This window comes from Chinchilla lanigera, unplaced genomic scaffold (genome assembly GCF_000276665.1).
Source record: "Chinchilla lanigera isolate Chin_1 unplaced genomic scaffold, ChiLan1.0 scaffold00016, whole genome shotgun sequence".
Taxonomy (NCBI): Eukaryota; Metazoa; Chordata; class Mammalia; order Rodentia; family Chinchillidae; genus Chinchilla; species Chinchilla lanigera.
This window is the reverse complement of record NW_004955417.1, coordinates 25,693,344-25,714,614: the sequence shown is the minus strand read 5'-3', so window position 1 is coordinate 25,714,614 and position 21,271 is coordinate 25,693,344. Positions and strand designations below refer to the sequence as shown.

General features: G+C 43.9%; 1 protein-coding gene and 1 long non-coding RNA gene across 4 annotated transcripts in view; one reads left to right on the top strand and one right to left on the bottom strand.

Annotated features, from left to right (window-relative positions):
• Col14a1 (collagen, type XIV, alpha 1) overlaps positions 1-21,271 on the bottom strand; it is a 194,521-nt gene that overhangs the window by 59,453 nt on the left and 113,797 nt on the right. For all 3 annotated transcript variants that reach the window (XM_013512820.1, XM_013512819.1, XM_005381916.2), the window contains exons 24-33: positions 17,386-17,532; positions 13,616-13,672; positions 9,568-9,707; positions 8,502-8,625; positions 8,177-8,320; positions 7,030-7,194; positions 6,397-6,435; positions 6,068-6,206; positions 3,289-3,431; positions 1,823-1,932 (exon numbers count right to left, since the gene is read on the bottom strand). In XM_013512820.1, coding sequence (XP_013368274.1) covers positions 1,823-1,932; positions 3,289-3,431; positions 6,068-6,206; positions 6,397-6,435; positions 7,030-7,194; positions 8,177-8,320; positions 8,502-8,625; positions 9,568-9,707; positions 13,616-13,672; positions 17,386-17,532 — 1,208 coding nt within the window. The remainder of the gene's footprint in view (positions 1-1,822; positions 1,933-3,288; positions 3,432-6,067; positions 6,207-6,396; positions 6,436-7,029; positions 7,195-8,176; positions 8,321-8,501; positions 8,626-9,567; positions 9,708-13,615; positions 13,673-17,385; positions 17,533-21,271) is intronic.
• On the top strand, positions 7,214-9,561 carry LOC102008944. The gene is made up of 3 exons (XR_260495.2): positions 7,214-7,485; positions 7,581-7,659; positions 9,439-9,561. It is a non-coding gene; the product is annotated as an uncharacterized LOC102008944 (long non-coding RNA).

Here is a 21,271-nt window from a genome sequence, read left to right as displayed (position 1 = left end):
AGGTCTATATTTTTGAGCCTGGAAATACTCTCTATTATATATGACACAAGTTTTCCTGCAGGGGCTAGGAAACCTGGCACATACTATGCTCACTCTATAGACTGCTGGTTTCAGGGAGATTATTCACACGTTAAAAACAGACCCCCGTAACAAGACTTTTGTTTTATAAAAGGAGGCACTGCAGCATGTTCAAAATATTTTGATTCTTTTGCTACACTTAAGGGTGAACTTACATAATTATTAACTTTTTGAAAGACACTTTGGGACCACACTTAACATTCAAAGTATAAAAAATAGAGCCAATTAAAAACCAATGAGAAATTAAGAAAGTGAAGTATTTATTCACTTATAATGTAAGTCTATCACCAAATCAAAGTTGACCTCTATAAGTTGGATTTGTGTTAAGATTTTCCATTGGTAAATTTATTATTAAGCAGTCAGTTACATGATGACATGATGAGCCCTTTCTTTTCGTTTTCTTTCTCTTTTTTTCTTTTTGATTGGTTGTCTGTTTGGTTTATGGACACTTAAAATGGAAGAAAGTCTTCCTTTCTATGACTTTTAAAAGCTTGAAGGTTTATAAGTTTACAACGAATTTAACAAATCTTACTTCTGAGCCTCTGGGTTCTGGGAAGGGAAAGAAAGGTTAACATTCGCCTACAACACATGAAGGAGTCTCTGGAATGAAAATTTCAGACTCACGCCTAAACCACAGGCTGAGATGACAATGTTTCCTTTAACACTCACAAAATTGCAAACGCTCATCTCCGCTGCGATTTTTCCTGATTGTTTTGCAATAAAGTCAACATGATCAAGAAAAATCATAAGGAACTTGGTGAGTAAATAATATTAAGTCCAAAGAGCTACTAACAGGATCATTTTGAACCATAAACGACTAAATCTTCACCTATTTCTCACGTGCTCTGCAGATTCCTTTACTTTTGGTTGTACAATCCCAGGAAAAAATGAGTTTCACAATGCACTATTTCTTCTGTAATTATGTGGTGGGCAATTATGGCATTCAAAACCAGCAGAGGTAGCAAAGCTGTATGATTAGGCTGACCACATGCTCAGTCGTGAGACAAAAGCTGAGATGAACACTGCAGTGTGGGATCTGCTCCCTCTAGCAGAGAAGACAGCGCCTGGGTAGGAGATGCAGCTTTGTTCAGCATTAGAATAAATTCTCTGCTCCTCCTGCAGTGTGGATGCTGCCCCACTAAAGGACCCAGAGTCCACCAGGCCCAGTTACCAAGTACAAAGGCAACCATAGATGGGGGAGGGAACCACATCCAGTGCGCTGGTCACCAGAATGCTTTCTGAGATCCGAATGTTAAGGAGCAGAATTCTATAACAAGTGCCAAGTTTTTAAAATAATAGCAGGTAAAGTGCGAGTGTAAACAATCTTTTTAGGGTAACTCTTTTGTTCTGTTTTGTTTTTTGGGACAGGATCTCCCTATGTAGTTCAGACTGGCCTCAAACTCACAGTGATCCTCCTGCCTCAGCCTCCCAAGTACTGGGATTACAAGGGTGCACCACCATGCCTAGCTCCAGGGTGACTTCCTACGATAGTTGGCCTTGTACATATGTGAATAATCCAGTGCAATCAGTCAGTGCAGTCACATGCACTGGTGGCCAGGGAGACCAGCAATCCTTTCTGCATCATAGTGCAGACCCTGGATCACCAAGCTCTGAAGGTCACAATCCTCACTCCAGGTGAAACTTGAGCTCCAAAGCTCTGTGGATTTTCAAAAATACCTCTTTGCTGCTTTCCCCAACAGAAAGAGAAGAAAGAGTATACACGCGTATCCACCGCCTTACTGACCTTGTGAAAGCTCCCGTAGAAAATCTTCCTAATTTCGGGGCCTTCAAAAGTGACAGTTTGAAAATCCCCAGCATGGTCGTAGTTGAAATAAGTTAGAGTTTTCCCACCATCTATTCAAAGAAAAGAAAATTTAGAGACAATTAAGATAGGTGAATAATTTTTGCTAAAATTCAACTGAAGACTGAAAATAATGCATCTGTTGTCTTGAAACTGTGTTTAAAACAAAGTGATAGGTAAAGAAATAATGGTTTTCAGGTTGCCGCAGGCTTTTGTTGGCCAAATTAACCAGCTTCGCCATGGGGGGGGGTGTGCAGGGAAGACACACACACTTCTCCTTGTGACAGGGACATCTGTGAGACAGTGTCCCCCTGCAGGGACGGACTTCCCCAGGACATGCGACTTACGCTGCCCGGATAAATCATTCACTAGGAACAAACAAAAGCTTTCCTAATCCTGACCCTTTCATATTATTAAAAATAGTAATGTTTTCTTCACTGATGCCTACGTTACAGTTGAATTCTTCACTCTGCTTTCAAAACAGACGTGCTAATCTTAATGATTTGAAGAGATTTTCTGCAGTCCAGGACATATAAGGATTTAGTGATCTTCTAGTCTAAGACTTCAGTGCTCTTCTCGTCTAAGCTTTCCCTGAGTTTCAACAGCAATGCCAAACAGTGTTATCACATTCTATTTAGTTGCCAAATTCCTTTTACAAGTCATGGTTGTGAATATGTTTACAATGCTCTCCTTACCCACATTTGAACTGGCGTCCAGCAGCACCTCCTAAATTTTGATCCCTGGCTTCATCTAACCTTGAGTAAACTCAGTGACACTAAAACTCTAGTTTCCCAAACCACAGTGATCCTCTCAAAATCATGGTTATCGCAACAACCCAGAGCACGGCACACAGAAGCGGCCCTCACTGCTCCCTTCAACTTTCCCGTCTGAACACGGGGCTTTGTCGGCCTCTGCCTGGACTCCCTCCTCTCTCTAGGTGCATCTTCTTGAGGACCTAGGCCAGTATCATCGCTCACATCTCATCCGCACACAACTTCCAGACTCACGTTTCTAGCCACGAATTCTTTCCCAATACCATGCCACCACTCTCACTTCTCCAGCATAACCAATAGGCATCTCACATTCATCACACCCACGTCCCAACCATGAGTTCCGGTCCCCTGCCCCCAACAGGTGCCCAGTCCTCCTGCAGACTGCACTCTCAGTCGTGCTCTCTACCGTATCCCACAGCCTGGCACTGGCGCAAAGCGGGAACCTGAGGAATATTTGAGCAAAGAATGAGCAGACACATGCAGGAACCCACCACCAATCAATCATCATTCATTGCTTAGTGCTTTTACATCACGAGAGTAAGTTATTCTGTAATCTACATGGACTGGGCAAGGTGGCACACCACACACGTTATTCGAACATACACACTCAAAAGTTATACATGGAGACACACTTACTATCTAAAATGATCCCGACCAACGGGTCAGAATTTTTATTTAAAATTTCCCAAAGAGCAAAGTGTTCCTGTGGCGTGTCAGGAAGGATCCGGAAAAGGAAAGTGATTGTGTAGTCAGAAGGCAATCCTTCCGGATGCAAATACCTGAGGGCAGAGAGAAAGTACTGTTTTATTATATCTTTCCTTTGACAGTTTTCCCACTGATTATAAAGTAAATATACTTTCCTAACACAAACTTTTGAACAATAAAAAAGAAGAATGCCAGTTAATCCCAACCAGATCCCTGTTTTGATGTGGTACAGAAATTTCCTTCCAGTTTTTAAAGAATGCATGTCTGCCCAATTTATGTCACTCTGTCCCATTCTTTTCTTAGCATCCTTTAAGACACTTTTCCCACCTTCTTTAATTTTTTTAGTACTATGGATCTTTAGCACCTGGGTATTTTAGTACCTAGGGTCTCACACAATCTAGGTAAATATTCTATCACTAGCCCTATTATTCTTAAGTATTTTTCAAAGCATGGTATTTAATGATGCCACAGTCTTCTCTTGTTGGCTAGTCCATAACTTATGTACTAACCAGTCACTTCTCATCGAGAATTTTAAGAGTCTTGGATTTTGCTACTTTCTACCACCTGCTGTAGTAGCTGTGCCTCTGTCTGTGGAAAGGACTTCAGAGCACATCTAGCTCCACCTTCAAGAACGAAGACTCTGTTCTCCCATTCTGGAGTGTGGTGTGTGGGTAGCTTTCAGACACCACCTCTCCCCTGGAGCTGCCTCAGCTGGGGAGAACGCCTCACCCAGGGCCACATTTCCTTTCAAGGCTTCTCTTCTCATGTCTTGTCTTGCGGGGAGTACGAGGACCGGAACCTCTGGTCCCAAGAGGAGACAGCTCTGAGGGATCTTCCTGTGTCCAGCACTCTTCTGAGGGGTCACTCGGGGCTTCACTGGAACTTTTCACCACACAATTCCTCTTCTACCCTGTGTCGCTTGCTACTCTGCCTCCCACGAGAGCAGACCATCATCTGCTTGGTGACCACCAGCATCCTCCTGAGAATCTGCTTCCTGGGTGTGGGGGGGAACCTTCCAGAACCTTCCAGAACTTTCCCAAATCTTATCTATCTTTTTGGTGCTTCTTTGCTTTTAACCTCCCCGCCAGCAAAGCAATGCAAATAAAAATAGCCTTTCACATATAGTAAGAACACCATAATAGTTGTTAATTGAATAAACGAATTTGTGAATATATGGAAATTTAATATGAATTTGAGAATGGAAGGTTGCCATGCACAGATAGAGACAAATATTTCATTAATCCATTTATGTATTATTTAATTCATTTGTTACTCAGTGAATATTTGATGTCTATGAAACACCAGCTATAGTAACAGGCACGTAAGACCCATCAGTTAATAAAACTGACAAAGACATATATCCTTGTAACACTTGGATTCTAGTAGGCTGAATTATATCTTAGAAGGTCATAAAATTCCACTAAAAAACAAACAAAACCTCTTCATAAAAAGTGGGACTTTTGGTGGTGGATTATGCAACAGTTTTAATGAAAGCAATCAGGAGTGGTCATTAAGAAGCTTACATTTGAGAAGATTAATATGTCTAACATATTTTTGAAAATAAACTGTTTTTCTGGAACAACAAATATTTTAAATTAGTAGAAAAGGTCTACTGACTTCACACGTGATTCTCTGTAATAAAGGACAGCAAAAGAATTTGGACAGTAGGGTAGGATTTAATAAAGATGATTTCAGGAAAAGAAGAAAGCAATCGTAAATTGGACACATACACTGAAGACTCTAATGTGACCTCCCTTACTTTTCCATGTCCACGTGGACAGGATGTCAAAATTCAAACACTGCAAACATGTTTCACGGGACACGCTGACAGTATTTCCAGAAAAGCAAATGTGGATTTGGAAGGCATTGTACCGGATGAGGCTGAGCCCGACACCTCTGCAGCTAGGCACTCTGAGTGCAGAACCCTGCGATCTGCTGTGATCTGGTGTGGCTGAAATGGCCCTGGCGTCGCCGGCACCCTGTGGACTACCCAGAGGGCACATTCATGGTTTCTACCCAGGCCTGGCACCGCTCCCCAGACATGCTGTGACTTCTCCAGGATAAAAACCACCTGAATGACGGCACCATCTTGAACCAGCTCAGGGCCGGAGCTCCCGCCTGCCTGCCAGCTGCACATTGCAGCATCACCACTGAACAATCTGTGTGGTCCGACTCACGGATCTGTAGCATCATTTGTAAAGCTGAAATAATAAGCCAGGTATGGTGGCGCACACCTGTCATCCCAGCACTCAGGAGGCAGAGGCAGGAAGGTTGCCACAAGTTCAAGGTCAGCCTGGACTACAGAGTGAGTTCAAGGCCAACCTGAACCACATATCAAGGCCCTGTCTCAAAAACCCAAAAAACAAGACATAACGAAAATACACAAAATAATAATGTCATCTACTTCATAGAGGTGTTTGAAGTGTGAGTTAGCCCACATTAGCACTTAGAATAATGTCTGGCATATTGTAGTGTGATGCAAGTACTAACTATTTTTATTTACTTTCTCAGATGAAGAGATGCTAAAATTCAATCAGCATTATATATGCATCTGATTTTTTTAAAACAAAGAAATATAATCATCATCTGCTCTAAACACCATGGAAAGTACTACCAGGTAGAGTTACAGCACCACTCAAGCTGAAATTATTTTAATATCGAGACCTAATAAGCACAGGACTGGCCTTAGCATCTAGCAATTGGAACATACTTGGTTGGCTGGGAGACCAGGGCATCTTTGTGCAGTTGGTAACATGGATACACGTTGAAGGTACCAGGCTCCATAGAAACCCCTTCCACTGATGAAAAATCCTTTTCAACCAAACCAAACATTTCCATCATCTTAAATCCTGAAGGAGAGAAATGGAGAGTGAATGGGAGAGGGGGCGGGGAGAGAGAAAGGGACAGAAGAAATAAGCAGACACATTAAATTTCAAACTGTTTAAATAAAGGATTAAAAAAATCCAAAAGCAGAAGCCTGGACCCCGTATGGGAATTATTTAATACATTTGCACTGGAAAAAACTGTCATGATGCATACCTGCAATATCAATGCCATCCTTGTGCACCATTGGACAGGCTGCAAAGCAAAACAAACAGCATAAAATCCTGATTTGGTTATTTTCCAGACATCCTCTTTCCCTATTATGAGCACAGGAACTAACGCCATCTTGCCGGAAGTCAGTCATGGAGTGGCTGTGGTTTTCTCTCATTTGGTGCTGTGGTTTTCTCTCATTTGGTGCAGACTGACATACTCTGCTGACCCTTTTCAAAACCAAAAGCCCACCGCTTCCTTCTCCTCTCCTAGGCTCACTGCAATAATGGATGCTACTTGAGAGCGTATGTTGGGAAATGTCTCACTCCTAATAGATTTCCCTGATGAGTGCATTCAATACATTCCTGAAGGCTATTTCCCACATTTATTTAAACTCAGTGGCTTTTAAAGCCGGACTCTCATGTGTTATGGAAGGTCTTTATCAACCCAAAATCCTCCACAGAGAGGAGGGCAGGGTTACTCCATCTACTCAAAACCGTGAAATTGAATGTCTGTCTGCATAACGAAACAGCTCAGGAAGTTAAGACTCTTAGTTCAAAATGGGGCTCATTACTTAATCACTATTCTACATTTCAGATTTTAAACAGCAAGAGAGAGTACTCATTCCAGAGAACTAACTTGCTGACGCAGCTTCACAGACAAAAGTGATTAATTCATCTTCAATTTTCTTAAAGGCATCAAAGTCATCCACAAAGAAAACATGGCGGGCACTGGGCTTGCTGCCAATGCTGAGCAACTCGGAGTAATCTGCGTCAGCCACGCCCACGGCAAAAATGTTGTAGCCTGTGGCAGGAAGGAAATGGATTGTTGATTCTGTTAAACTGCACAAAATACAAACCACAGAAATACAAGCTTTTGAATGTGCAAATGTTTAAAACATGTTTATTTAGAGTAGCCAAGTAGGGGTGGCTAATTCTTTACAGTTCATCAGAGTCGTACACTTTTGTATTTCATTTCGTGATCATTATTCTATCATCGCCTAAAGAAATTTTCCATTTTAAAGAAACTCCACGAGCCCAATGCTCCAGTTAGCTCCGGAGACAAAACAGTTCCCGTCTGAGTAACATCTTTACGGTTGCGTGTTTTTAATAGTTATTTTAACATTTATGGGATAAGGTACAGTCAGTCGAAGAATTTATTTCAGTTTGTTTTTCTTTTTTGCATTTCAGAAGTAGAAAGTAAGATAAACCCAGCAACCTGGTCATCATTCAAAGCTTGGCAAATCAAGATGAAACTGCTATTTTCCAGGTATGTTTTATGTAACTTAATCTTCACAACAGTCCTCGGAGAATCTCTGTTTTACAGTTTTTAGAAGCCTGACAAGTTTTTGAAATGAGATTCTCTCCCTGGCTCTTTATAATGGTCCTTTTCATTGTATTACATTTTTTAAAAAATTTATCAAGATCTGTAGGTATGACAGCCTGATCCTTTTTCCTTCCTGTCCTATCCACCCCGACAGTCTAGCTCCCCCTTTCCTATCCCCTGGCTTTTATTTTGCTCCTGAAGTTTTCATTGTATTAAACTTAATCACAGTTCCTTACACAGGGCATATAACAACATATTCAAGGAAATTATAAATTCTCTCTGATAAAACTGTATAATTACAGCTTTGTAAGGCAGAAGGCATTTTTAAAATCACATTTCCAGTGTTAAAAAAAAAGCTTTTTTTTTTAGGAAATGTGAGTAAAGCTGGCGCAGCCTATTGTAAATCTGTATTCAGTAAACAACATGGCACCGTTACTACCGACAGAGCTGTGCCCCTTACCGTCCGCCTGCATCTCCCTGCAGATTCTGCTCACTTCATCCTGCGACCTCCCGTCCGTTATCACCACAATGACCTTTGGGACGCCCCTTCTCGTCCCCGCCTCTGCCGCGAACAGGGTGTCTCGGACGTGTGTCATTGCTTTGCCTGAAACAAACACAGGCAACCGTTCAATGACACACCTTCCCTTTTTTGTTCCGCTGGAGGGAACAGAGGAGGAACAAAGTGCTTAAATAAAAGAAAACAAATTTTAAAATGACTATGCCTCCAAAGCATCATCATCTCAGTCATTTCTGACAGCTAAAAGCTGGGCATTTCTTGGCCTCACCTGTTTTTGTATTTCCCCCTTTGTACGAAATGCGTTTAATGGCGTCCAGAAGAGTCTCCTTGGTTTTGTAAGCATCTAGTTTGAATTCTGTCCTGGGGTCGTCAGTAAACTGAACCATGGCCACCTGGAGGGAAAAGGCGTGTGCACTGTTACACACTTGTGGACTTGCACTGGGCCAGAGAACACACCCAGCAGCGTGATTGTCACCTACAGGATTAATTTCTGTAGCCCATTCCACGTGCTCTCTGGATTAAAATGTCATGCAAGTTACATAACAAACTTGAAGAGAGTAAATGGTATCTTCTCTCTAAATACTTTTCACCACCTGGCTTAATTTTTGCTTTTGTTGTAATCTCTCTCTACAGCATGGACTTTCACCACCATGTCTGACAGGTGGAAAGTGGTTTCCAAAGCCTGTTACATGGACACATGTCAGAGAATCAGGCTTGGATTTCTTACAAGAATCTCCTTATGGAGCAACTTATCAAGTCACTCTTACTTTTCTACCCATTTTGCAGATGAGCAAAAAATTGCAAGGCACAGGAAATAAGTAACTTGCACAATATCCCAAGGGTTGTCAGTGGCAGAAATACCAATTCAAGCCAGGTATATTCTATTTCAAAATTTGTGGACTTAACCACCACGGTATGAGCCTTGCTGGCTTCATTTCCAAGTATTTGCTATTATTCATGAGGAACTTTGGCGCCCTTTCTAATTAACGACCTTTTGCTTATTTTTCAGAACTGTGAACCATAAATATTTGTTGAATGAATAAATTCGTTTCACGTTGTGCCTGACCTACAGTCACGTGTGTGACCATCAACTCCACCTGGCAAAATATTTATGTCCTGCGGGCGGGGAAAATAGTCTGTCATTAAAGGAGATATTCTGTCCTTGTCTATGGAAGACCTGACCTGCTCTGTCTTTCCTGTTCTAGTTTGCTGAGCTCAAAAGTTTCTGAAGATTCACACCCTCCCACTCAAGCTCTCCCTGAGGAGCAGTCAGAATCGCAACTGGAGAGACCATCTCTGAATGCACGAGTCAGTGATGGACCCGGGCGCCTTACTTGAGTTCCATCTGCGCCAATCCTGTCCAGGGCGCCAACCGTGCTGTATAGGAAGTTGATGACCTTGTTGAAGTTGTCGTCTCCTATGCTCCAAGACCCGTCCACCATGAACACCAGGTCTGCCTTGGCAGCTTTACACACTGACAACCAAGAACACAATCGAATCAGGGGTGAAAGGAAAACACAGTTGTTGCTAAGACAGTGAGAGACGTCTCCATCACCCTCTGGGAGCTAACGCTCATTACCAAAGGGTGACACTGGCTGATGTCTGTCTTTCAAGCTCTTGCTCATGATGCTTCTTCCTCACCATCTTTAATGTCCTTGGGATTTCAAGAGAGAAGCATCAGCAAACGCATTCCAGTGCACCGGACTGGAAGGAAGTCACTGGCTCTCGGTCTGACTCAGCTTTCAAGTCCAGGGTCAGGCAGTTAACGTCAGAGCGTTCTGAGTCAGAAAGGAGGCCCAGGACATGGCAGAGGAGACTCAGCTACAGCTCAGCGGCATTTGAATCGAGGCCCCGAGCAAACTTTGCTTCCAATGCTGTTCAAAAATGTTTTTATGATGGAAAGGAACTGTAAATGTGTAATTGTTTGATCACTCTTGCATGCCTACATCTGGTTGTATGGGCAATCATTTTGAAGATGACATTAGGTAATATGACAGCCATTGTTAATATCCTATCACCATGTTTTGAAACTCTGTATTATTGTTCTCTATGCTGTTTATATATTTGTTTTTGCTATTTGGGGTTTTCTAAAAATGGAAAACAAAATTTATACATATGTATAAGGATAGCTGGGATAGGTCTATTGCTGATGTCTGTGGTTTATTGAAAGGACCAGTCAGTGCTTAAAATTTTCTTTCTTCTTGACCAATCTTGCACACTTGAGTCTGGTAACCAGAATGACTGATCTGAAAACAACAATATGCAGTGTAAGAACCATTGCTGAACTCCTGCCATCTTGTATGGTGAAGTTCTGCATCATTTCCAATGTTTTTTTTTTTTTGTTTTTTTTTTTTATTACTTGGTACTGTCTTTGATTATTTATCAGTCTTACATTCTTATGCCTGGTGGACTGAGCAACTTCGTTGAAGATAACAGCATGTAATGTAGCAACCACTGTTAATTCCTATCATTCTGTTTTGAGGTCATGTATCGTTTTTGCTGTTTTTGTGTCATTTTGATTTTGTCTTCATTGTTGTTTTGTTAGTTTTTTAAATTTTTAAAATAAAAAAAAATTTTAAAAATGTTTTTATGCCCTGCACCATCCATGGATACATGACAAGAAAATACAACAATGCTAGCACAGGGAAACCATGATCAGTGTGGGTGATGGAGACCGACATAACCAAGAAGTCAAACAGCAAAAAAGGAACCTCCGCAATACCCGTAAAAGCCTACTCCAGGGAAAGCTGATGTTCAAAGCCCCCTTTCGGCACCCTGGGCAGCTGGGGATTAGCTCTGCTCTCTACCTTTCCACTGGTGGTGATCATTGTGGTTGATTCTGTTTTATGATGATGCAAAGTAACTTGGTTTTCAATAATCAGAATCTTTCGATTTTAGGACAGCTGCACACAAATATTTTGTGAAATAATGTGTCCTCCTTTCTTTAAAGAGCCTCAGATTTTATTTTATTCAGTGCAACCCTATTCCCTAGAAGCTACTTATAATGTAAAATAAAAGATCTCCAAATGAGAAAAATACTCCAGGGACAGTAAGTGTCTGATGAGATTGTCTCAGGTTCTGTGATTTATAGAATTTTACAAATTTGTAGTTTAAATTTAATGTTGCAAAGAATCACAAGAGCTGCTAATCGTATTTATTTTTAAAACAACTCCTTTGTTTTCAAGGAAAGATGAAAACAAAGTTTCACTTTCCAAATGGCAGCAAAATTATTTTAAAATTTATCAGTGAAACTTACTTAATGACTCAGAGACAATGCACGAGGAGGAAGTTACCTTTGGAATAGGAAACTGTTTTTAATTTTCTGCTTTAAACTTCCTCTTACCTTTTAATGTGTGTTTAACGAGTATCCACTCTGACTTCAATAGTAACACTTTATGGGCTTTTATACTAAAGACACGCAGGACAAACAGCTTAAACTGAACGGGTGCGTTCCAGCTACAAAAGCCCTAGCAGGAAAGCCATTGCCAGGAGAACTTAGGACCCAGTGCTCCTGCCGGATCTCTCTTTCCCCGACAGACCTTCCCAAATCACATCTTCCACGGGCATCTAGGAAGGGTTACTGAGTAAACCCAGCCTCTCCTATCCATACAAACATTCCCACCTCTGAGCATTCTCAAATGTCAAAGTTGGAAATGCCTAATTCTCAAATCCACCCTCGGGCTCTGTTCTCCGGGTCGGCCGTGGGAAGTCCTAGACACCAAGGCGGGAGCAGGCTGGGTGGGACAGCGCGAGCAGGAGCTCAGCCTTCCCGGAGGCTGAACTTTGGAAGCTGCAGCACAGCGTAGCGCACGGTTGAGCACTCCAAACTGTTCGATTTCATTACAGTGTTGAAAAGTGAGTTCACAGCAGAGGTCGGGGCCCCGCTCCCCGACTGGTGTTGGGCTTTCTTAGCGGCTCATTTCCTCCGATTCTTGGGCCCTTCCTTCCTGCAGCACCGCACCCCGCTGACGCTGGCTCCTGTGCGGTAGGAATGTCTCCCTTCTCCGTTTCCCTCCGGCTCTGCCTCCCGACTCCGCAGAAGCTCTGTTCTTGTTCAGACGTTTGGCCAGGACGCCCGCCCTCCATGCCTCCTTCCCACGACACGCTAGTTCCCGCAGGACAGGCCCAGACTCCTCGTGCCCGCACACAGACCACGCCACCCCTCTTCTCTGCACCCGACTAAAGCCCCGATGGTAAAGCCCAACGCGCTGGGCCCTTGTGTCAGTCTGCCGTGCGGAGCAGGACCCATCCCCTCTTGTAAGTCCCAGGCTGGTTCTTCAGGTGTAGACAAGTTCTCCTCCTTTCTCCCTTCCTCTGCAGCGGCGCAATTCTTCTCATTCCTGAGAGCGCAGTACAAGCTCTACTTTCTAACTCCCACCCTCACCTGCTGATTGCAAGAGAAAGAAGCAGACAGCAGCAGTCATGGATTATGACTGCATTCCCCAGGCCTAGCAGAGGAGCTTTGAGAATTAATAATTGGGTTAATAAATGTTCATGAGTGAAATTAAATAAATCAATGATCAGTACTTTGTTAAAAGTTTTTTTTCTTTTTTTGCAGTATGCGAATCAAACCCCCAGCACTCTCCCACTGCACCACATCTCCAGGACTGATTCCACTCCGCGTCTTAAAAGTTTGAGATACAGTCTCTTTAGGCTGCCCAGGCTGGCTTCAAATCTATGATCCTCCTGCCTCTGCCTCCCAAGTAGCTGACTTAACAGGTGCCACCATGCCTGGCAGAAGGCTTTCTTTAAAATGACCTCAAGAGCAGCAGTGCTGGGAAACCAACTGGCCGAGGGCACACAGTGGAGAGATGCCCTGGTGCCTCCGTGCATGAACTCAGTTCCCACCACGACTCCGGTCACAAACGAAATTGAGTGAGACCCGCATCCAGTTCCCCCGTGAGGTCGACATTGAACCCAACCATTGAATTTGATTCATTCTGCGACCAGAATGGTAGGAAAAAATCAAGTTCACGTGCTGAGGCAGCACTGTATTTCAGGGGCCAGCTGGGAAAGCAGTGCCTTGATGTCAGAAGCATAGACTCATTTTCACTTACAAATTATGCGACTATTCTTCCCTGGAGAAAACTGACTATGATATTGTCAATGAAATCAATGTTAAACGAATGTGTTAGAAAAGCTCACCCTTTGTGTATAGAATTTGTATACAGAAATTCTGTGTGTGCCACTGAGCTATATCCTCAGCACATATGTGGGTATTTTTCAAGAAAATCACATCACAGTTTTAAAAGCATTGATAGAAGAGAGAAAATGAGGTAGCTCGATGAATACCTTTTATCAGTACCTTGGGTTTAAGTAAATAAACAAAACCAGAAGAAATCCTGCAGCCAGGATCACATCGTCATCGTGCTACTCCCTTACCTTCTTTGGCCGGTGGAATGGTTGGAGGGAAAGTTGGTGGCTGGGTAGGACGGGACCCTATAAAGGAAAGGGGGGAGGACATCAGTGGATTATCTCATCTGCAGGGAACAGAAGGGAGTTGAGGGGATGCTGTTTGGGGGTGTCAGTGGCCACAGCAAGTGTCTTCTTTGGAGAATCAAGTGACTCCCATACATCAGCACAGCCTGTGAAAACTGACCGCATCCGCCCCATCCTCAGACCCAAGGCTCCAAATGCAGTTCTGCCACAATGCAGCTCCCCCAGCAGCAGTCTGCGCAATCAAACTGTCAACTACAAAGCAGTTCTCGCGTTGATTTAAGGCTGGAACCCCGCCAACCCACTCAGGTTCAGTTTCTGGCTGCTTTCACACATACAATCAACTTCATCTGCACCCTGCCCAACTAGGGCCTGACCATCCATCTTGCTCCCCACGTACTTCGCCTCTCATGCCCTACTATATCGTCAGGACGCTGGTTTCCAGCGGAATGTGATTCACCCTCTGCTGTGCACAGCCCCCACCTGCAAAATGTCTTTCCCCTCTGAGGACCAAATGTGAAACACCAACGAGCCTTGGTGTGTTCGGGGCTTTCCGACCCGGATGGTGTGGGAGAGAAGTCTGCACGCTGGGCCGAGGCGCTGTCTGATGAAAGGGCCGGAAGAATGATCAGAGGAGCGATTCTCATGCCAGCTCATGTGGCAAAGTACCCAGCAGTGATGGTGTCACCGGGGAACCCATAAAATACGACTTTACAATGTATTCTCTTCTATGCCTCCTTGACCCTAGAGACGTAAGGAAAGCTGAGAAAATTTTCCACATCCCAGTTTGAAATTTGGAAAGGCCTCTGCCAATCCTGGCCATTCACAAAGGAGATGTCCAGCTCCAAGAAAGAGTAAGCAACAAATAACCAGAGGGCGTATGTTCAGGAGAACAGGCCATCTGCCTGAAATTTTGGAGAGGGAATTCCCTCATGGGCAGGGCCATTAGCAGAGATCAATGCTAGGGACTCTTCTAGTTCTGAGAACCAAGAAAGTAACATTACTTAAATAAAGTGATTCGACACTAAAAGAATGAGGTAGCTGTGTGTTACTAATATGGAAAAATTTCCAAAGCTACTTATGTGAAATAAAGCAGGTCACAGGACACCAAGGCACGACCCCATTTGTGAAAACAATGAAAGAATTTCTAGAAGGAAACCCCGGGGGCAAAACGGGGATTTCTGGAAAGGAAGAATGGGACAAGGTGGGGAGCGGACCGGTGGCTATGCGCTTTCATACACTTCTGCTGCGCTATCGTGGATACAGGCACCACTGTTTTATAGGTGATTTTTGTTTTAAGCTGAAAAGTTCCAAGAGTAAAAACAACTGAGAAAGCTCAGTACTAAAGCTAGGATTGCAAAATTTTTCTTGAAAGCTCTGCACAGTACTTTCGAAACCAGATTTGCTCATCTTATAATCAGCCACCAGCGGAAGCAGTGCGTCATCTTCCCTTGTACGGAAGGTGGAGGAGTATCTCACATTCAGCCAATAAATCAGGGACCCAATCAATGAGAGGCGATACTGGCCAGATAGAACATCTGGCCACAGACTCTCCGGGGTAAGAGGAGCACACTGCCCTGGGAGCAGATGTTCAGCTTCTCTGTGTGGCATGCAGATGTCCCCGCCTGCAAGTGGGTGCGGTGCTGTCACACAAAGAAAGGAACGGTCTTGGGCTGGGTTGCTTCCTGGATTGGACCAGAGCCGGTGGGTGAAGCTACAAGGAGCCAGATGTGTCCAACATCAGGACAATATTTGCATCAGACAAGGCTGTCCCAGCTGGAGTTAGCCCTAAGGTGGGAGCCAGCATGTGTGGGGCTCACGTTAGGAGATCTTGAAGTAGACCAGGGGTCACAAACCAGAATGTTTGCAGCGGTCAGGCAAGCAGTGACTGTAGCCTACAACCCAAGAGCACACGCGCCGGCCAAAGAGCTTGCAGTTAATTGGTTCCAGCAGACTGGCACCATGAGGCCTGGGCTCTGTGTTGCAAGATGGTCTGCATTTTCAAAAGTATTTTAAAATATTTTAAAAAGTAAGGCTCGGAGAAAACATGTCTGATGGTGAGATCTAGCCCCCCGGCCACCGTTCCAAGAAGGTAACAATGGTGAGGACAAAGGATACTCAACAGCTACACCTTTCCTGTTACCGGGGAGGAAGAGAGCAGACCTTTAATTTTATTGCTGAGCAGAAAGAAGCTCAGAGGTGCTGAACGACACAAGGCCACAGTGCTCAAAAAGGACACAACAGCAGTCTCCACCAAACCTAAAGATTTGACCCTCACTCTTACTACCAAATCTTCTTAACTTCAACAGCATATGATGCGTCTCCGTAAAGCAAGACTCTAATCTGCAGTGCAGGGAAACAAACTGATCGGTACCAGGCGCGGATAATCCACAAAGGCACGTGCTAGATGAAGTAAGTCAGGAACAGAAGACTACCCCTGTGTATCTGTACTTGTATTAAGTGGCCAGAAAAGGCACATACACAATAAAATAAAATAGACTGCCTGGGGATGAGGGTGAGGAAGGGGACAGTGTGGGGATAGGAGAGGTTTCTTTGGGTGGACAGAAACCTAAAATCGGGTTCTGGTGATGGCCATATGACTTTTAGATGTCCTAAAAACATCACTGAATTGCACACTTAACCTGGCACTTTCATTTTATGGCTTATAAACTGTACCTCCAAAATGTATGTGCAATATAAAATTTTAAATACTTCAGTGTTAGGAAATCAAAAAATTTATATTATAAAAAATTAGATCATTCATTATATTTTCATTTTTTTCCAGTACTGGGGATTGAACCCAGAGCCTTTGCACTGAGTGACAGCCCCAGCCCTTTTTATTTTCTTGAGACAAGGAGTTGTTAAGTCACTAAATTGCCCAGGCTGGGCTGAAACTTGTGATCCTCCTGTCTCAGCCTCCCAGAGTGCTGGGTTTATAAGCCTGTGGCGTCGCCCCCAGCTTTGTCCTCTGTTCATGATGATCACCTTCTGCAGGAGCCAGAAAGGCTGAAACATCTGTGCATGAGCCTAGCCTAGTTAGATGCCATATACATGATAGAAGGGTCACCAGGAAAGCCCCCCACCCCTTCAGCCATAAATCCTCAGCGGTTTCAAGCTAAATTCAAGATACGGATTTAAACACACACTCGTCCCCCCTCACTGCCACTGAAACCACTTTCACGTTCAAGGCTTCCAGATCGGGGATCCTGGATCAGAAGCCACCCCAAGAAGCAGACGCCCTCCTTGCTCTTTGGAACATGCTTTGTGTTTATTTTGTCCTTCGCCTTTGCCTTCTGGGGAAGGAGGTCCATAGCCAGCCTGGAAAAGCACAAGAGCCCCTTCAGAGGCGACAGCTCCGGGGTCAGTCGGTGCGACCCCTCGGCACCCCTCCCCCGTGCGACCTTGCTTGAATGTCAGGCCCCGGGCCTCCACCTCCACGCTTTCCCCATGGATCCAGATCACAATGTAGGGCCTTGTTCCCAGGGCGCTGCCCTCACGTGACCGCAAAGTCCCTGTGGTGCATGGAAGGAGGAGTCAGGGGCCGTGTGCAAAGAATGCTGGGATCAGATCCCAGGAGCAACACTGGCACGCCATTTATTCCTCGGCAGCAGTCGCTGATATTTTTCTAAATGGAATAAAGTTTTAGATCCAAAACACATGCCTGGAATGTTTTTGGTTCCTGTCCAGGGGATCAGAAGAGAAGACGCCTGACTCACGTGTTCTCTCCGTTATGCTCACACTCGGTCCCTCCAGCTCCTGGAGCTTGGTGTAGACGCTGATTTTATACTCGGAGTCTGGCTGAAGTCCGTAGAAGCAGTGTCTGTTTGTCCCTCCTCCCACAGTAGATTCTTGCTTTTGTGTATCTGTCACAAAAACACAACACACACACAAAATTCATAACAGAGATCATTGGTTTGTAATTTGCTTCTAAAATGCAGAATATACATGGTCTACATCAGATAACTAGACAATGCATTGTACTTGTTAGAAGTATTGTACATTTTTCTAAAGTCATAAGATAGCCACTGGTTTTTTTCTATTAAAAATCGCATTCCATATGTATAAAAGTAAAACTTCCTATTAAGAAACCCAAGGTCACATTTCTGAGGGAAGGAGTGTTAATGTAGACAATTATATAGGCACCATCTAAGCTGGCCCATGCACAGGGGTGCTTGTATCTTTATTTTTTAAAAAATGAACTCCCACTTATCCAACGTGATTCTCCAGCACACGGTCCCATGATCACAGAATGACAAAAAAAGATAAATACTTTTCATCTCACTCAACTTACTACCGTCTGACACGGTGCCCTTCTGACCAGGGTCTAAAATCCGAGTATCGAGTTAGGGCTCTCTGGGTGGCAGGCTCTGGGCCTCCTGGTGCCTTCTGTCTAGGAGGGGGCTGCAGGGCTTCAGGTGCCTCACCCCTGGGTCCAGACTGGCCAGGGCTTGGGGCAGCAGCGGGACAATCAGGGGTCCCCAGACTGCCCATTGCCTCCTTCTGAGCCTTGACTTTTAGCTGACACCCAGCTTTCTCTCTATTGGACAAAGAAGACTTAGGAACTCAGGGGAGTCTTAAGGACATCCGAGCTCCCAGGATGCCCTCAAAATCCTTTTCTACTCTTCAAAAATCATAACAGAGGACACAGACATGGTGCTTAAGTGGCACGCGTGCTATTGAGCTGTCTCCCAACTCCTGGTCTCGAGGTCCGTTTCGTTCCACCAAAGAGCCACGTCACAGGCAACTGCCCCGCCATTGCACTTTCTCTGTCTCCTCCACAATGGCAGAGCCACAAGAATTCTGGAGGCACAAAGAACCGGTGGCCCCTTTCCTCATCCCCACGTCCACCTGAAACTGCCAGGCCCCTGCAGGAGGTGTCAGCGCCGGCTCCCGCGGTGGAGGCCGATGAAGCCGGATGGACCACACTCGCCGTTTCTGGAGCGTTTACTATCTGCGTGTTCTGTGCTTTGTGTTTAAAGTTAACTACCACAAAGAGCACGCTGACCCACACGTCAAGAGTGCTCGCCATGTCCTGGCAATATTCTGAGGGCTTCATCTGTCTCTGCTGCGGCTATCCCTGCAACCTTGTAATATTCCACAATCTAAATATAAGAAATCCAAGACCAGAAGAATCAGCAATTCCCCAGTCCGGAACTCAGAGCAGAACGAAGGTTTAAATGCAGAGCTGTAACACGCGACCTAAGAGGCGTTTGCGTTCATTTCCACTGGTATATCACACAGTAATGCAAATCAAATCAAATCGGCAGGTTTTCAAAACGACACTGGGTGTAACTCCATCGGACAGGGTCTACTTTGATTTTAACTACCAAAGACTTTCAAATGTGTTTTCTTCTAGGCTCAGTGTTTATTTTTACCACAGTGGCTGAACAAACAGATGCATCACAGCTACAGGAAAAGAACAACTACTTAAATTTCTGGGTAGATTAATTTTCTCACCTATAAATTGTATCTGTTAAGTCAAGGCTTTATAAAGCTTAACTTCTTTTTTTTTGGTAGTGAGAATTGAACTCACGATCTGCCAGACAGGCATTGCACCACTGGGCTATATCCCCAGCCTATAAAGCTTAATTTCTAGAAATTTAAAATTTACCATTAAGAATTCCACTGATTAAATACTTTACACACATTATTTAATGGCTAAAAAGTACCATCCACTCTTCAAAAATGTTATTTCTAGACAAGTTTCTCAGAAAGCTCCTGCCTAGCAAGTGCAAGGTCATGAGTTCAGTTCCCAGTACCGGAGAAAAACCAAAAACAAAAAAAAAAAAAGAAGAGTTTCTCAGAAATAAACAATGCATAGAAAATGTAAAAAAAAAAAAAAAAAAAAAGAACAATTCCTATAAAAGTGCAAGCTGTAAAAACGTCCAATGCTTTTTGCCTGTTTAGAAAGTATAATACTTAAGTAAACTTCATTCTATATTTTAATATACATATTAGGAAACATATACATTTGAGTAGATTTTTCAGTATGTATCTATCAGAATAAACATGTATATCATTCGGTCATGGAAAAGTCCTGACCTTTAACAATGTAACTAAATTAAGCCATGTGGAAAACTGAATTGAAATTTATTTGTACATATTGTGAACAGCAAACAATTTCAGAAGTAAACTTCACAATGTCATCTCGATTGATATATTTGCTCACAACGAGGTATTCTCTACAATCATTTTTCATATATTGTATAAAATCATGAAATAAAAATCGGTAAAGTGTTTGTGAGATTATTTGTTACTGTGAAAGAGGCTTGAGTCTAAGTGAAATGTAGTCAGTCCAGCGTTCCCAGGGTTGGACCCCAGGATCACAGTTCCTCTCTGGCACTTGGCCACTCTGCCCTGCCTCCCGGAAGCCTCTGTGAGCCTGTCTTACCCAAACATCCCCTGAACCCCACGCACAGATTACACTGATCTCTGTCGAAAAGCTTTCCAGGGACTCCCCAGGGACTCCATTCTGGAAATGCACTTCTCTGCCACTTCCTGGTTCTTGTGGTGACCCATCTAGTTTGAAGAAAGACCCTTGAAGACAGAGTATTAATGGATCTTACTTTTAAACTTACTAAGTCTACAGCCATTGGAAAACGGGAAGAGGCCCTGAAAAATTAATGGCAGATGGTATTGGTTTGATTCCCAATACTAACAAAGAGGGGTTACAGGACGGGGGTGTACCGTGTTGCTTTTGGCATGTGACAGTCAAGTCCAATGGCTTTGCCTTAAAGAAAACAAAACTTAAACTGATCAAACGATGACTAATTTCTGCAACCTTTTATGCCAAGAAGAGAAAATTATTTTTTGGAACAAGGGAAAAACTTCTGTCTTCACTTGTGCATTCATTTCTATTCTAGGAAGCCAAGCTAAATTACATTCTCTGGATTATGATCACGTGGGTGATGCCACCAGCCCACCACCCTAAAATGTGCTGTGATAGTTCCCACGAGCTAGGAGCAAAGGTATTCAGGGTCCAGGTAATGAGTCGGCCTGAATTTCATGATATACTTCTACTCCCCAGGTCTCACCAATATGCTAAATCCCAGTCATAGGGTCACTACTTCAGAAATTTAATTTTGAGAACAGGTTTCGTAATCTTTTTTCTGCTCCTTGCTATGGTCGGCTCTACACTACGCTGCAGTTGTCTGTCTTGGTTAACAGCTACTATTGCAAAATGACATTTCAACACCTGAACAGAGGTATGCTTGGAATATCCCCCGAATTCTCTATGCAGGAGACAAAGAGAAGTTCACCGAGCTATGGGGCTTAGAGGGGACACGCATCGGGGCTCTTGTGGCTCAGAAGTACGTGGACTTGAAGGCAAACCTAGTGATGACAGAAGAAGGGCAGAAACCCAGAGCTCTCCTGGGACTAACCAGTGACCCCCCCCGCCATCCGAGTTACCGCGACCACCACAAGTCTCTCGCCTTGGTCCACCCTAGAATTAACCAACAGCCCATCACAGAACCTGGTGAGAAGGGCCCTGGCAGATCTGACTCCTGTCTCTCCCAAGAGGACCTTGTCTTCTGGTAATCTTTTTCTTTTTCCTCTCTGCCATAAAAGCATCGTAATGTCCAGACAAGTGGGAGACATCTG